The sequence below is a fragment of the Scleropages formosus genome, chromosome 20 (assembly GCF_900964775.1).
Source record: "Scleropages formosus chromosome 20, fSclFor1.1, whole genome shotgun sequence".
Lineage (NCBI taxonomy): Eukaryota > Metazoa > Chordata > Actinopteri > Osteoglossiformes > Osteoglossidae > Scleropages > Scleropages formosus.
In genome coordinates, this window is record NC_041825.1 from 21,173,069 (window position 1) to 21,188,096 (window position 15,028).

The window sequence follows — 15,028 nt, forward strand, 5'->3', positions numbered from 1 at the left end:
GTGTCAGCTCACTTAATAAATGTGTTTGGCCTGTACTGTTTTAATCTTGAACAAGGTACTTACCATGAGTTGTTCTGTTAACAGCAACATACATGTGTAGAATTGTAAGTCTCTTTGGATAAGCAAATTACATTAAATTTCAACAAATGTAACTGAACAAGTGTATTTAAAATATAAATAAAGTTACATTTATGTTGATAAATTCTTCATAATCAAACTGATGGAAGTAGTACAAGACTACAGTTTAAAAAAAATTATCTCAAATTTCTTGAGCTAAATTCTTTTGAGGAGGGGTATTACTTTAAGAATTTGTGGCAAACACCTTTTGAGATAATATATAGTTACAACTGAGATATTTATTAAAAATAATATTACAGTGATAACATAAAATAGCGAAGAAACAAAGGGTAGTTGAAACAACTTCAGTGTGAGAATCCACAATTACATGCAGTCAACGGTTTAAAAACAGGTCTAAGTGAAGCACTTTTTTACAGGAAGTGGTTTTCTAAGATGGCCTGGGAGTTGGTAGACCTGGTTCACAGGAAGTGAAGCCACTTTGACAGAAACTGACATTACCGGCATCTGAAACAGCGCCTCAGTTAACGATTGTCGGCCAAATACTGTTTTACATATTTTTCACGAGTCACCGGGCAAAATCTAGATGAGCTTGTGCGATGGTGATTACCGCCGCGTATTACTTCATTGCATATTTTTACTTATAAACTTCAGGGGATGTAAACAACTCTTTACTTGGGGGGTTGAGAAAAGAATGGGAGATGTGAATAGCTGAAGAATTTAACCTTAGAAGATATCAACCAAAAAGATGAAAACTTGGTTTCTTGTCACAGTCAAAGGTAGAAACAACAGGTACTTCATCACTATGCAATGTGTATGCTTTATTCAAAAGCACTGAAGTGTTATTAATGTTGACAGCAGGGTAAGAATTATGAAATGAGAGTATATGCCAATCAACAAAAAAGGCTGTTATGATTTAAAATACCCCGTCTATTGGTTGTTGATGTTACCAGGAGCCAACAGATGTAAAAAAAAAAAAAAAAAAATTGCGGTTATAGGGTGTTTTTGCACTCTTTCCCCTCCTTCTCTGTTGCTCTCAGCCTGTCAAAGTTTAAACTGATTGGCTGACATGTTAGTCGTTACACCGAAGGAAATTTCCTGTGTCGTAGACAAAGAGATGCAGTGACTAAAATCTGAGAATACTTACATATACATTTCCATTTAACTGTAATCTGAGAACAAGTTCAAAGGGAAGGAAGAAGAAAAATGCAGAGGTAACTTTTTAGCACAAAGGAGGGAGGCAAAATTGAGTGAAGAGAGGAAGGCGATTGTTCGATGCAAGGAGATTAAGAGGAAGGGGAAAACTTTATCCAACACAACAGCCCAGATGTCAAGGGCTGCGTCATAACGGCAAAAAGGTATGTTTGGAAGGAGATGTTGCTTGACCACGATGTGTGACTACAGTGCCTGAGCCAGGTGAGGGTGTGCAACAGAACAAGACCTGGATTGACTGAAGAACATTAAAGAAGGTATTCTTCTCGACCATAAAACCAAACAGGACAGAAGAAGAATCAAGAAAAGACTTCCTACGAGTCACCATAAGAAACGTTTGCCAGTCTTAAGTCAAGTGTCTTGGATTTCACTGCAAGGTGTGAGAGGATACAACAAGAGGAAAAATACAAATACACAAAAACGTGGTTTATGGTAATAAGCCTGTTCAGGCGCCTTTTTTGTATGGAAAAGTGTGAGACAGAAAAGTTATAAATGGGCACCAACAGGGAATCAGATTTTGAGCAAGCAGAGCCAAAGATGCAAGAGGAGATGGGGTCTCCTGAGAGAGACCCGCCAGCAGACGTCCAGCCGGAGCCCATAGAGGACCCTGCTCTTCTCAACACGTACAAGTGGCACACGGGCGGCAAGCAGCACCCTGACGGGGGCAAGGGTGATGGCGGTGCCACGGGGAGCTCCGAGAGGCCAGAGAAAAGCACCCCCAGCAAGTGGAGCAAAATGCAGAACTGGCGTAAGGCCCTGAGTGAGGACACACCAGAGAGGCGGGAAGCTGCCGGACACACAGAGAACCCCAAGCCCAGTAAGGGTCCCACTGCTCGGAAAAACCCCTTCCGCAGAGCCCTCTCTGAACCCCCGGGATCTCTCCTCGCCGTAGCCCCGACCTCCCCGGCGGCACCACCATCACCGGGCCCCTCCTCCACAGAGACCCCTACATCTTCCCCACAAGATGCGCAGCAGAAAGGAGGGGGCGCAATCTTCAGGAAGTACCTCCGCACCGTCTCCCAGAAGTTTAAGAAGCCTCGGCTGCAGAGCCGGAACAGCACCCCCTTGTGCCAAGATGGTGAGAGTTCAAATTTGTGCTTTCCAAACAGCTTCCTTCCGGCTGCATTAACCCACCTTTATTCTTCTATAATTCTAAAATACAAAACTAAGGTGTTATAACATTATAATGTGAGACGTGTAGTTTGAATGACAAGCGCTCTGTAAAACACAGATGTCCGTTGGTTTTTGATGTAGCACAATTTCGGTAAACTTAATATATTAAGTTTATAATATTTCCAGACATTGTGAAAGCTTGACAATGCTATCAATGGAGCTAGTCTTCAAGAGTAAATATAGAAATGCCACATGATGAACCATATCTCAGAGTGAAAAGAATATTCTATAAAAGCAGACCATTTCCGCATTTTTTATGATGTAATTGATTTATTGGAGCTGCCGAGTGATTTCATAGGATGTTGAAGGCAGGAGCATGGTCTACATACAATGGCAGACATAACCAGAAGGAGCCTCACGGGAAATGCTGCACCTCCGCCTTCCTGGTCACTATTCTGTGCTTGTGATACCATCTGACAGTAACAGAACAAAGTTAGTACTTCTCAAAAAAGGGTTAAAGAACAAGGTTATGAATTAATATCAGAAATACTAGCTTTTCCAACTTTTGTCTGGATTACATTGTTCTGGACTTCTACACTACTGGTGCAACATTTGACATCGAAGTAATCCATGGCAATGCATTAATGCTCCTTTTAAATACTGTACTTTAAGAGAGCCATGTTAATTTTTATGACTGATTACAGCATGAGCAACAAGGCTAGGCAGGGTAAACTGTGGATGGGACAGCAGTCTATGGTAGGGAAGTTACAAACATTCTGACACACATCTGTATTCTTTCCATCCCTGGTTTATCCATTCTGAACATTTTGAGATGCAACAGTTTTTGCAGGAGACCAGTTACAAGCAAGTGCTATGCGTTGATTTATAGCTGTCACTAGTCCGACATTGCAACTCCAAACTTCTAGGACCATGTATTGTGCTGATTTTTGCTGTACATCAACGATCAATTTTTTATGAAATCATTAATTTGAACAGGAAGCCAGATCATCTCGTACTTAAGGAGTAAACTGGGTGCTTTTAAGTAAAATAAATACATTTAAAAATGTGTTCTGAAATGTGCTGTACCGCGACTCTTGGAGTTGCACACTCCTGCGCTAATGCTTAAAAAATGAATGCTGATCATGAAAATTTATTTTCTGCTCAGAAACATGGCAGCCAAGCACTGCATACGTTCATGGTCCAGCAATTAGGTCTGTTTTCAGTCTCACTTTCTACAGTATCCATGAAAGCTTGTTTCAGAACTATAAATGCAGTTTTCCAAATGCAAACTAAGTGAAAGGGCAGTGTTTTATGTGTGTATATGAGAACCTGAAGGGATCAAAAACCAAACCTAACTGAATCTCACCTCGGTTTGCCAAGACCTGAGACACGGTGAGAAGTAAGGAGAATGGAGAGGATGGAAACTGAGGTGTACATTGGTAGTAATTCCAAAAGTGTGATGGAGCTGAACAAGACAAGGGATCATGAAACGTGTAACGGCACAGGAAAAAAAAAACTGAAACAAATATTATATGGTAGAAGACATATAGAGAGTGAAAGACAGCCATAGAAAGGAAGGAGGGGGGGGAGATAACATGCCCTGAAACCTCAGAAAGGTGCAACTGGCAATTTGCCTAACTACACCAACCCTCTAACAAACTGTAAACTTCCAGCTGCTTCTGTTCCAGCATCTGCTTCCCCGCCCAACAGTTACGTATACTTCCCAGCTGCGTGCATATTCATCCATCTGTACATTCAAATAATTTGTGCAGGCTGATTAAGACTGATGGCTGAAATAAATGTGTTTTCCACCATAGACAATTTTATCATAATTATATATTATTATTATATTGTGGATTATATGATTTGATGATGTATGTTTATTTAAATCATATGTCGTTATGATGTCAGCTGTCATACAGTTATGATTGTAATACAACAGGTGCCATAGTGTTTAGAGCTAGAGCTTTGCACTTGAAGGGTCTAGGTTCAAATCCCACCTCCTGCTGTAGTACCCTTGATTAAGGTACTTATGCTGAACTGAGATGGTGAAAATTACCCAGCTGTATAGACGGGTAAGTAATTGCAAATAGCTTAACATTCTAAATTTCTTTGGTGAAGTTGTTTAACATTAATATTTCTCCTTAGTGTTGCGCATTTGCTCTGTTCGGGTTAGTTTCTATGTAGTCCAAAGGGACATGGTGGACATGGTGGACAAGGTGTCATACTGATGGTGTGCTGTGTGCTGACAGACACAGGAGGGAATGAGGCCCTAGGCTCAGTCCCGGCCCCGATCCCAGCCCCAGCTACACTTGCGGAGCCAGTGAGGCTGTCCTGGTCCCCACCCCAAGATGTACCTGTGTGGGATATTAACAACTGCCAACTACAAGATGGACAGATTTTCATCTCTCGAGAGGATGAGGTAAGACCCATGATGACAAGAAACATCTCCACACACCTGCCTGCAGCTCTAGTAATCAAACATATTAGTAATAACACAACTCCCTTGTTAACTGCCTCTGTCTGATATCTTTTTCATTCCTTCCTGTCCTAACTGACAACAAAGTTGGCCCAATTTACAACTAATCTGTGTGCTTCTTCTATCAGCCAATGACGATATGTCGGAAGCGAGCCAGCAGCTGCCTATCGAACCTGAGCCTGCAGAACCTCACGGACAGCCATACCAATCTGCGTTAGTATCACACAAGTTTCATGGGTTTTCCCAGCTTCACTCCTTTGCACTGCGTGTCGGTTTGATTTCCTGTTCGTAGAAAAAAGGTGCTGATCAGTCAATATAGTGCAGGAGGAATGAATAATGAGGAGAATTTAGATCGAGGAATACAATCCCTGTGTTACTTATTTGAAGCCTTCCAAAAAACTGAACTTTCATTTAGATTGTCATGGAGTGATGAAAGTTCTTATTCTAAAGCAATTGCCTCTGTAGACTCTGTTACTCATTCTCACTTTAATAGAGCCTTCTGGTTCTCCCTGAGTAGTGCATAGGGAAATTACCATGTGCCCAACAGTGAGAACCAAAGACTGAATTTTCCCCATTCCACGCAAGTCATCCCTGGTAAGGAAGCCCAAGAAATACAAACTAACCCATGTTCCAATGGGTTGGTGAGTTTCCAAGGGTTTATCTCCCTTGTGGTCCACAAAAACTACTGCTATTACCCTCCCCTTTCACTGGCACTTAGTATGATCGGTGGGGCATCTTCAGGGATGCAGGTGAAATCAAGTGCATAGCTCTGTCCTCCAACTGTTATATAACAGAGTGAAGTCTCTAGAGTGTAAGGAAGCAGGAAGCTTTCACCATGCCCATCGCAGGTGAGTGGCTATGATCCCCACACCCAAGCTGGAATTTCAATTGCAGACATAAGTACTGGACAACTGGTCAGTACTAAATTAGGTAAAATAGGTAAATTAGGTCCAGTGTGGACAGGAGATATCTGCCATGTACGTTTCATCCAGCTATTTGTGGAATATCTTCAAAATGACTGACATTGTGATACAGAGTACATCATATACCCTGACTTGGACAATTGGTTAATAAGTGAGTAAGGAATCGAGTACATCATATGCAACATTAGAGGACTGCTTGTGTGCTCTTACCCTGCTAATGAAGACACTGTGTCTAAAGGTTCTGAAATGACAAACTGAAGCCTTGTTCAGGTGCCTGAGGAAATTACAGCCATCTTGAAGAAAACCTCTTCGTATTGTATGTCTGACATGGTGTTTCCTCTACCAAACATTGCTGTCCCAAAAGCAAAAGAAGGAGATTATCTGCAACTTGTCTGAAGTGATGAAGGGTACAAAGTTGAACAGTCACTGGAAAGGATTGTAAGGAGAGTGAGAAGCAGTGGTCCTATGATTTTCACAGTTACCGATAGCCTGACTTAGCTGAAGTCTTACACACAGGAAGCTGCTGACGTGATTATGTGAGCGAGTAGCTTTTGAATTGCTTCCTCTCAATTTTTGGGAGAGATAGCATCGCACCCGGGTGTTCCAGTGCACTAGCCCAGCGGGCCAGAAGACTGCATTTTGTCTGAGCACTTGCTGATCTTACCTTCACCTTGCTTTCTAGCACACAACCACCCACAGTAAAAAGAAAAACAAGCAAAGAAACAAAGAGGAAAACATGAGAAGAAAATAGTCTAGCTTCTTTAACAAAAGGAGCAAAAAACAGTATTTATCTGTCTTTTCTGCTGAGGTGATATTGGAATTATGGGATTTAGACGATGGATTGTTTGTGGAGGCGGTCTGGGTAAGCAAGCGTTAAAGCACTACATGTTCTTTTTATGTCTAAATCTATGACTATGCATAGGATATCATGGAACTTGCATGCAGAAATATGTATTTTTCCTCATGTAAAACAAACGTAAGAGAACATATGTGAAACTGGAGACTAAAGCGATATTTTAATTGTGAATTTTAGTTTTGGTTGTTATACAAAGAGCAGTTCTCTTATGATCCCTTCATTTAAAGTGACATAATCCTTTGTCTTCATGAAAATCAAGCAATGAATGTAACATTGAAATTTGGATGGATGGGTCATCAGATGAAAGCCAAGCCTCTTAAAACATTTCTGCATGAGGCTTGCAATGGCTTGTCTGTCCCCATGCGACAGCGCTGTAGTTCAATACCACATCCTCTTCAATGGCAGTAAAAGGCTCAGCTTTGCTATATGACTGGTGGCATCACTTTCAGAAATGCTGGCTATGGTTGCTCTATGCACTTTGGGAAAGTACCATTATCAAACCAATGGCCAAAGAGGTGTGAAAAGGTGCTTCTGTTACAAGCGTCATTGGCTTTTGTAGGCCTGATAGCTCCTTGAAGCACTTTAAATGATGAAACTGTGCTGGGAAGACACCTAGAAATGCAACACTGCAACCTTTAAAAATGGAAAGCTTATCTGTAGTAAACTTCAGATCTAAGGCTCCATGGTTAAAACTGATTTGGCAAACAGCTTATCTTTGCTGTCTTGAAAATACAGCACTTGAGACTTAGTCTCGAGTGAAAACCATTGACATGTCCCTCCTACACTGAAATACTTTTAATGGGGTAAATTTAGTGGGTTCACAGCCAAATAACTAACTTTAACTGCTGCCATCCACCTCTTTAAATGTATTCTGGAAGTTGCTTTTAATGAAAGCACCCACTGAGCATGTTAAATATAATCAGTTTACCAATGTCAGCAGCACTTCTTTTTGTGCAACAAATTGCTGTTTGTTTTTTGTCTATCTGTGGCGGAAATTGCAGGGAGGAAATGACTCTACTTCCCGTGGTGGTTCAGAGGAGTGTGCAGTTGCACCCTTTGAGGAAAGATCAGTCCCCAGATAGAGACCAGACACACAAATACATATTCAAGTGCGTTTAAGCAAAGACCTGTATGCAACATGGGATACCTTCTATAAAAACGGCAGACAGTCACGCTGTATATGTGATATGATCCTGACTATAGTTCTCCATTGAATCACAAAAACACACTGTTAGCATCACACCCTTATATGACAATGTACTCCCTGCTGATTTCCAGAATTCAACCCAGACCTGGCTCCAAGATCAAAGGGGACGGACAGTGGGGTCAGGGTGAGTATGGGCCAACAGTCCTTGTGTTGCACCATGGTCCCGGAGAAACAACATCTCGTCCCACTGTATACAAGCTATATAGAGGAATGACAATAAATACTCGCTTGGTCCTACTTGGGACAGCTTGTCACAGTTTATAACAAAAACTTCTTAAGGTGTTCTCAAGCAGAGGCACGTGCCACAGACCATGGCTCATTAAGTGTGTGCTGGAGCTTGGATGTTCTCTCTCTCTCTCTCTCTGTCCTCCACTCTTAACTCAGGCCCTGATAAAGAGGCGCTTCCAAGGAGCAGCCCTGAGGAAAAGCAACACACAGATAAATGTCATTGGAAACAATGGGGGGAGGTACATTATGCCCTGCTGTTTGGCATCGATGCCCCTATGCCATATGGGTCCTGGTGACTAAGTACAACTTTATACACCCCTGCACTCCTTGACAGGCTACATGACTCCCGTGAATCACTGTCCATCCCAGTCAGTGCTGTGGAGAGCCTGGACCTGAGCTCAGACCAGACTACTGTCATCAGACCTGTGCACAGTTCCATTCTGGGGGAAAAGTACTGCTTTGAGGTATGCCCTGTATCACCAACCTGCACTGTTCCATGAAAATCTTCTGTGAGACATGTGGCCATTGGAACATGCCTCACAGAAGATTTTCACTTCCACTGCTCACATACCCCAGTCCTGGATAGATTGCTGAAGATAAGGGTGTGTGCTCAGAAAATAGGTGGTTACAAAGAATGATAACAACTATAATAACACTGTGCCTCTGTGATTGCTGTCCTCCAGGTGATTAACTCAGAGCACAATCACTGTTTCGGGTGCAGCTCTGCTGCAGAGAGAGACCGCTGGATTGAGAACTTGCGCCGTGCTGCTCAGCCCAATAAGGTACAGTTAGGATGCTCATGAAACGTTTCTGGTGAACCATGTGCAAGACCTTTGTAACATTAATGGTACATCGAGACTTAATGCATTCTAGAGTTATGAGGCTCTTAAGTAGGGCTCTTTATCGGCCAGTTTTCTGACTCTGAGAGCTTTATTTACTCTTTGAGAAGGATCTGTGCGTGCTTTGTTAAACCGTGGCTTTTGAAACTGCCCACTTTCCTTCCAGGACAACTGTGAGCGCACAGAGAACTCCCTTAGCGTGTGGGTAAATGAGGCCAAGGACCTCCCTCCCAAACGACGTTACTACTGCGAGCTGCACCTGGACAATACGCTGTTCGCACGTACCACCAGTCGTGCCGTTGAGAAGTCCACCAACCGTTCCAGCACGGCTACTGATGGGGGGGCAGCAGCTTCAGGCGGGGCACTGGGAGGGGCTGGCAGCTCATCTGGAGGGGGCTGTCAACTGTTCTGGGGGGAGTTTTTTGAGCTGGACAACTTGCCACCTGTTTCCCAGCTCACTCTGCACTTGTTCCGTGATGATGAACCCAAGAAGAAGCGTCATTCCAAAGATGACTCATCGCTGTACCCACTGGGCAGCGTGGCCATCTCCCTGGCAGACATCCGGGGAAGGGCCTTCCAGGAGAAGTGGTACCAAATTGTCCCCTACAAGTTACCAGGTTCGGGAGGGACCAAGGATCAGTTGGGATCCCAGGCCTTTCTTCGCGTGAAGGCCCGCTTTCAGAACCTGAAGGTGTTGCCTATTGAGCGGTACAAAGAGTTTGCTGAGTTTGTGACGATGAACTACGAAGTGATGTGCGTCAACTTGGAGCCCCTGCTGCCTGTCCGGGAGAAAGAGGAACTGGCCGGTGCACTGGTGCACGTCCTTCAGAGCATCGGGAAGGCCAAGGTGGGCACAGGAGAGAATGTACAGTAGGAGTAAGAAGGAGATAGACATGTTTTGAATTGAATTTAAGGGAATTAAAAACAATTTTAAGAGGTTTTTGTGGATTACAAAATGAAAAAATGAAAAGGGAGGTGGTTTGTACAACCTTTGTGTGCCTCTGTCTCTTTGTGTGTCTAGGAGTTCTTAATTACCCTGGGCAGTAGAGAGGTGCAGAGATGTGGGGAGAAGGAAGCCCTGATATTCAGGGAGAATACCCTGGCCACAAAAGCGATTGATGAGTACATGAAGCTCGTGGGCCAGAAATATCTCATTGACACCCTAGGTATGGTATTAATGGGGGGTCTGGCTGTTGGGGTGGTGAGTGGGCAATTCTCAGCTTGTTAAATCACCTTCATATCTCTCCTTTGGCCTCAGCTTTCACTGCTGTTAGGCTGTTATTCTGTCTTTCTTTCATTTCCATGAAGCGTTGCTGTAGTTCACATCATGACAGGCCATACTGTCCATTTTCCTTCTGCAGGAGATTTCATCACACGCCTGTATGCCTCAACAGAGAGCTGTGAAGTGGACCCTCGCAAGTGCACTGCCTCTGATCTCCAAAACAACCAGAGGCACCTCAGAGAGGGCTGTGAGGATGTGGCGAAAAGAATCACAGAGATGAATGAGTAATGATGTCACGTGGCTTATCAGCTGTTACACTATATATAATGACCATGGTGATCCTGACTCTAACGGCTTTTTGGGGACTGATTTTAGTTTACATGCTTGATGCAGCTACTGTAGTTTTTCATCTCTAGAATATTCTCTCCCTTTGTGGTCTAACCTCTCCTGAACCCCCTCTTCCTCCTGACTGCTTCTCTAATTCCAACCAGGTCCTTCCCAGTGGAGCTGAATGAAATTTTCTCCAGCTGGATGGAGGAATGCGAGGGGCGCGGCCGTGTGGAGATTGGCCAGCGCCTCATATCTGCCTCGCTCTTCCTGCGCTTCCTGTGTCCTGCCATCCTCAGCCCCTCTTTGTTTGGGCTGACACAGCCCTATCCTGACCCACCAACCCTCCGCGCCCTCACCCTCACTGCAAAGGTCATCCAGAACCTGGCCAACTTCACACTGTGAGTCAACCTTTCTTTCTCCCACTTCTCTCACAAAGAGGAGAAGAGCAGCACCAGAAAGCCTCAGAATGGAGTGGTACATCATTGGACTTCCCATTTTGGAGACAAGGACTCTTTATTTTAATGGAATGAAACACTTCTAGGGTAGTGTAATGCATTTTACAGCTGAGGTAATTCAGCTAAAGTGCCTTGCTCAAGGGCACAACAGCACAGCACAGTTCTGGACCCAGCCTCATGAGTGTCTCTTACCTCTCTAGGTTTGGTGAGAAGGAGGAGTACATGCTCTTCATGAATGACTTCCTGCAGCAGCACTGGGAGAACATGCGAGGCTTCCTGCAGAGGGTGTCCAACCCTGACAGTGAGCTGGCCATGTCGCGCTTTGATGGCTATGTGGATCTGCCGCTGCGGCTGGCTGTACTACACGGGCTACTTGTCGACATCATCTCCCCCATGGAGCAGGTACTGTGTCCCGATGCTCTCAGGATGCTGATCAATGTAGTTGACAATGATGGCTTGAGGGAACAATGACAGATGATGTTTTTTCTCCTGCAGGAGACCATAGACAAGTTGCATCCCTTGCCCTCTATCCTGAACCAGATCACAGACTCGCTAGGCCCCAATGCCCCCCGCATCACAGTCCGCAGGTATCACATGAAGAGGTGTATGTATGTATGTATGTATGTATGTATGTTACATTTACACTTAATCATTTAGCTGAGACTTTTCTCCAAAGCAACTGACAATGTTAAGCTGCTTACAATTATTTACCTTGGTAATTTTACTGGAGCAATTTTTGAGTAAGTATCTTGCTCATGGGCACTATAGCTGGAGGTGGGATTCGAATCTGTGATCTTTGGACCCAAAGGCAGCTGCTCTAACTACTTCTCTACCAGGTGCCAAAAGTGCAGGTCACCCCAGCCTTGTTTTAAAAAAAAACTCTGGAAAAAATATACTTAAAACACTGCCACTTGGCTTGCTCTTCTCTGTAGGACCGAACAGTCCAAGCCGGACTACGTACCCCCACGGGGGCTGGCCGAGTACAGTCCCCTGCACAACTCCGTGCAGCAGCTGACCACAGAGCCTGGAAGCAAAAGGAAGCGGGTGATGAGGACCCAGAGCGTGCCGGACCGTGTCAAGCCACACAAGCGCACACCCAAGCGACAGGCCAGCAGTGAGAACCTGACACTCCAGGACACGGAGCAGGACATACACATCACTTCCCCTCATCCTGTAAGTCCTGTTTTGCTTTGGTAGCTGCTGACAATTAAAACCAAAGTTCACTTTGCTGTTTCCTCTGTTTACTAGTAATCAGTATTTCTTATTCTGTCTCAGAGGACCAGTGCAAAACTTGCTGCTGTACCATGGTATAAAGACATTAACAACAGGGAATCTTATCAGATAAAGACTGAACAGGAGGAAATTAACATTCTGGAAAAGGTGAGTTTTGTCCAAAGTGCTTGTTCTTTGCAATCTGCATTTACCTGTCTGCTTCACTGGACTGAAAAATGTACAACCAATGTCACAAATATTAATAAGACCACAATGTTAATGCAAACAATACAGTGACATAAACTACCTGTCACATGCAGCATGAGCAAGAGCTATTGGAACTACGGACAGGTGTGGATCAGGTGACGGAGCGTGAACTGGAGATGGCCAAGAGGCTGGAGGACTTCATTGTCCAGAGCCAGGACCAGAATGCAATGCTAGAGGCAAAGGTGCAAGAATTACAAAACATGCTGGCCATGCGGGATGAACAACTTGCCAGTGCCATGTTTAGGTGAGGTGTTGGAGCAAGCTTTACGAGGGGCATCAGATGGGGACCCGACATGTCTGCAGGAAAGCCATGTACATTTGTGCGGTATGCTCAGACAGCATAATCCTCAACTCTACTTCTCTGCTTCCTTCAGACTGGGGGTAATAGAAGAGGAAAGAGAGGAAGATGAGAGGAAGCTAAATGTGGCCATGGCAGCAGCTGAGCGTATGAATGTTCTGGTAAGTCATGAGATCACAGGCATAGCTTGGAAAAGAACTTAATAACTCAGTGGTTACATATCCACCTGTCAAAATCCTACTGTACTGGCGTCTAAGATGTTCTCTTTTTTGGCCTCTGAAAACCAAATGGATCAGTTGTTCTGTTCAGTTCAACTGACAACATAATCCAGTGTTTCATTATTTATACACTTAAAATAAATCTGTTGGTGTAACGTACTTCCTGGAACAGATCTGCCATCCAGTATCTTAGAATTACTCCTTCATTTAATGGTGTACATGCAGGATATCCAGGTATCTATAAATTTAATTACTGCTTCAGTTTTGACATTTAAGTACATTGACAGTGCTATAATGATTTTTGGGCACTAGGGAGTGCATTGGTTAAATACTTATGTTGCGACTTGAAATGTGCTGGTTCGAGTCCCAGGAAAGTCCCTACGTTTATACCACTGATTTACCTGAAATTACTCCAGTATGCTGTACATACCCAAATGCATAAATGTTCATTCATGTGTTGCTTGGCTAATGCTTTTATCCAAAGTGACCAATTCATACAACTGCCTATTCCTATTCTTACCTGAGCAATTCAGGGTAAATATCTTGCTTATGAATAAGTGCATCAGTGCCATCAAGGAACTGGGGTTGAGCTGACAACCACTGGGTTACCAGTCAATGTCCTTTGCTTGTAAAAAATGAATGTCACTTCAAATAAAGGCAATAAAAAACAGGGAATAATAACTAATAATGGCTAAATTCTCAGGAGAAGCAGTTTGCGGACCTACTCAAGGACAAGTGCAGCGGTGGGAACCTGACTGACGGCGGGCAGAGAAACACACAGATCTCAGATACAGACACCTGTCTTCTGGGCAACAGCCAGTGAACATAGACAAACCTGTTCGTTTCCATAGTCATTCTACATCAACTTGATGTAGAGTCAATCCAAGGTTAAACTGTGATCACAGGAAACATACATCCCTTTTAAAACTATTCATTGTCTTTATATAACATATCAGTCTCCAACAAAATATTTACAGAAGGCAATTTTAATAGGTTCTCCGTTTTTTTACTTTGCATTTAAATGTATACACTCAGATCCTCTGGACCTGAAGATTTGTCATCTGTTTTCTAATTTTGTATCATAACTCTAATAAAAGATATCAAAACAATGATTTATACTTTTTTCATGTGGCAATAGCTAGAAAAATACCTGTATTACTACAGTATATTACCATTAAAACTGCATAAACAGGAAAAAGTTTAGGGTAAATATCATTGATGTCTTCTTGCTGAATTTCCAAATTTTGACATATAGGGGGTAGCCCTTGATCTGTAACTGCTTATCCTATCCAATGAAGCATATTTACATAAGCCTATATTTCATGTGGGGGTGCGGTGGTGCGGCGGGTATGACCGGGTCCTGCTCTCTGGTGGGTCTGGGGTTCAAGTCCTGCTTGGTGGGCCTTGTGATGGACTGGCATCCCATCCTGGGTGTGTCCTCTCTCCCTCTAGCCTCACGCCCTGTGTTACCAGGTTAGGCTCCGGTCCATCGCGACCCTGCTTGGGACAAGCAGTTTCATACTGTGTGTGTGTTTTACATCCATTCATTTAGCTGATGCTTTTCTGCAAAGCAACTTATAACATTACGGTATTTACAATTCTTGATCCATTTATACAGCTGGGTAATCTTACTGGAGCAATTTAGGATGAGTACCTTGCTTTAGGATAAGTACCTTGCTCAAGGGTTCTACAGCCAGAGGTGGGGATCAAATCTGCGACCTTTGGATCCACAGGCACTAGAGCTAACCGCTACACTACCAGCTGTCCCCATATGGCTTATGTCTACATGTGGTATGCAGAATGCCGAGTATTGGTCCTTTACAGGGTGTGTGCGCGCATACACACACACACACACACACATTTTCAGAACCTCTTGTCCCATACAGGCTCACAGGGAACCGGAGCCTACCCGGTAATACAGGGCGTAAGGCCGGAGGGGGAGGGGACACACCCAGGACGGGACGCCAGTCCGTCGCAAGGCACCCCAAGCGGGACTCAAACCCCAGACCCACCAGAGAGCAGGACTGGGGTTCAACCCACTGCGCCACCGCACCCCCTCTACAACTCAAGTCATTTTGCCAAAAATTTTGAAGG

General features: G+C 43.9%; 1 protein-coding gene across 2 annotated transcripts; it reads left to right on the forward strand.

Moving 5' to 3' along the window:
• The first annotated feature begins 1,131 nt into the window (after window positions 1–1,131).
• On the forward strand, window positions 1,132–13,969 carry rasal3 (RAS protein activator like 3). 2 transcript variants are annotated; one of them, XM_018762125.2, is made up of 18 exons: window positions 1,132–2,365; window positions 4,653–4,822; window positions 5,008–5,092; window positions 7,937–7,989; window positions 8,250–8,332; window positions 8,428–8,557; window positions 8,777–8,875; window positions 9,099–9,779; window positions 9,954–10,098; window positions 10,294–10,438; window positions 10,646–10,882; window positions 11,140–11,341; window positions 11,435–11,526; window positions 11,872–12,112; window positions 12,215–12,319; window positions 12,472–12,662; window positions 12,793–12,877; window positions 13,638–13,969. In XM_018762125.2, exons 1-18 carry the CDS (start codon window positions 1,780–1,782, stop codon window positions 13,755–13,757), a joined length of 3,450 nt encoding a protein of 1,149 aa, XP_018617641.1. In that variant the 5' UTR covers window positions 1,132–1,779; the 3' UTR covers window positions 13,758–13,969. The 2 variants fall into 2 exon arrangements, with proteins under 2 accessions (XP_018617641.1, XP_018617642.1); XM_018762126.2 differs by lacking the exons at window positions 1,132–2,365; window positions 4,653–4,822; window positions 5,008–5,092 and adding an exon at window positions 5,217–6,664.
• The last annotated feature ends 1,059 nt before the right edge of the window (window positions 13,970–15,028 follow it).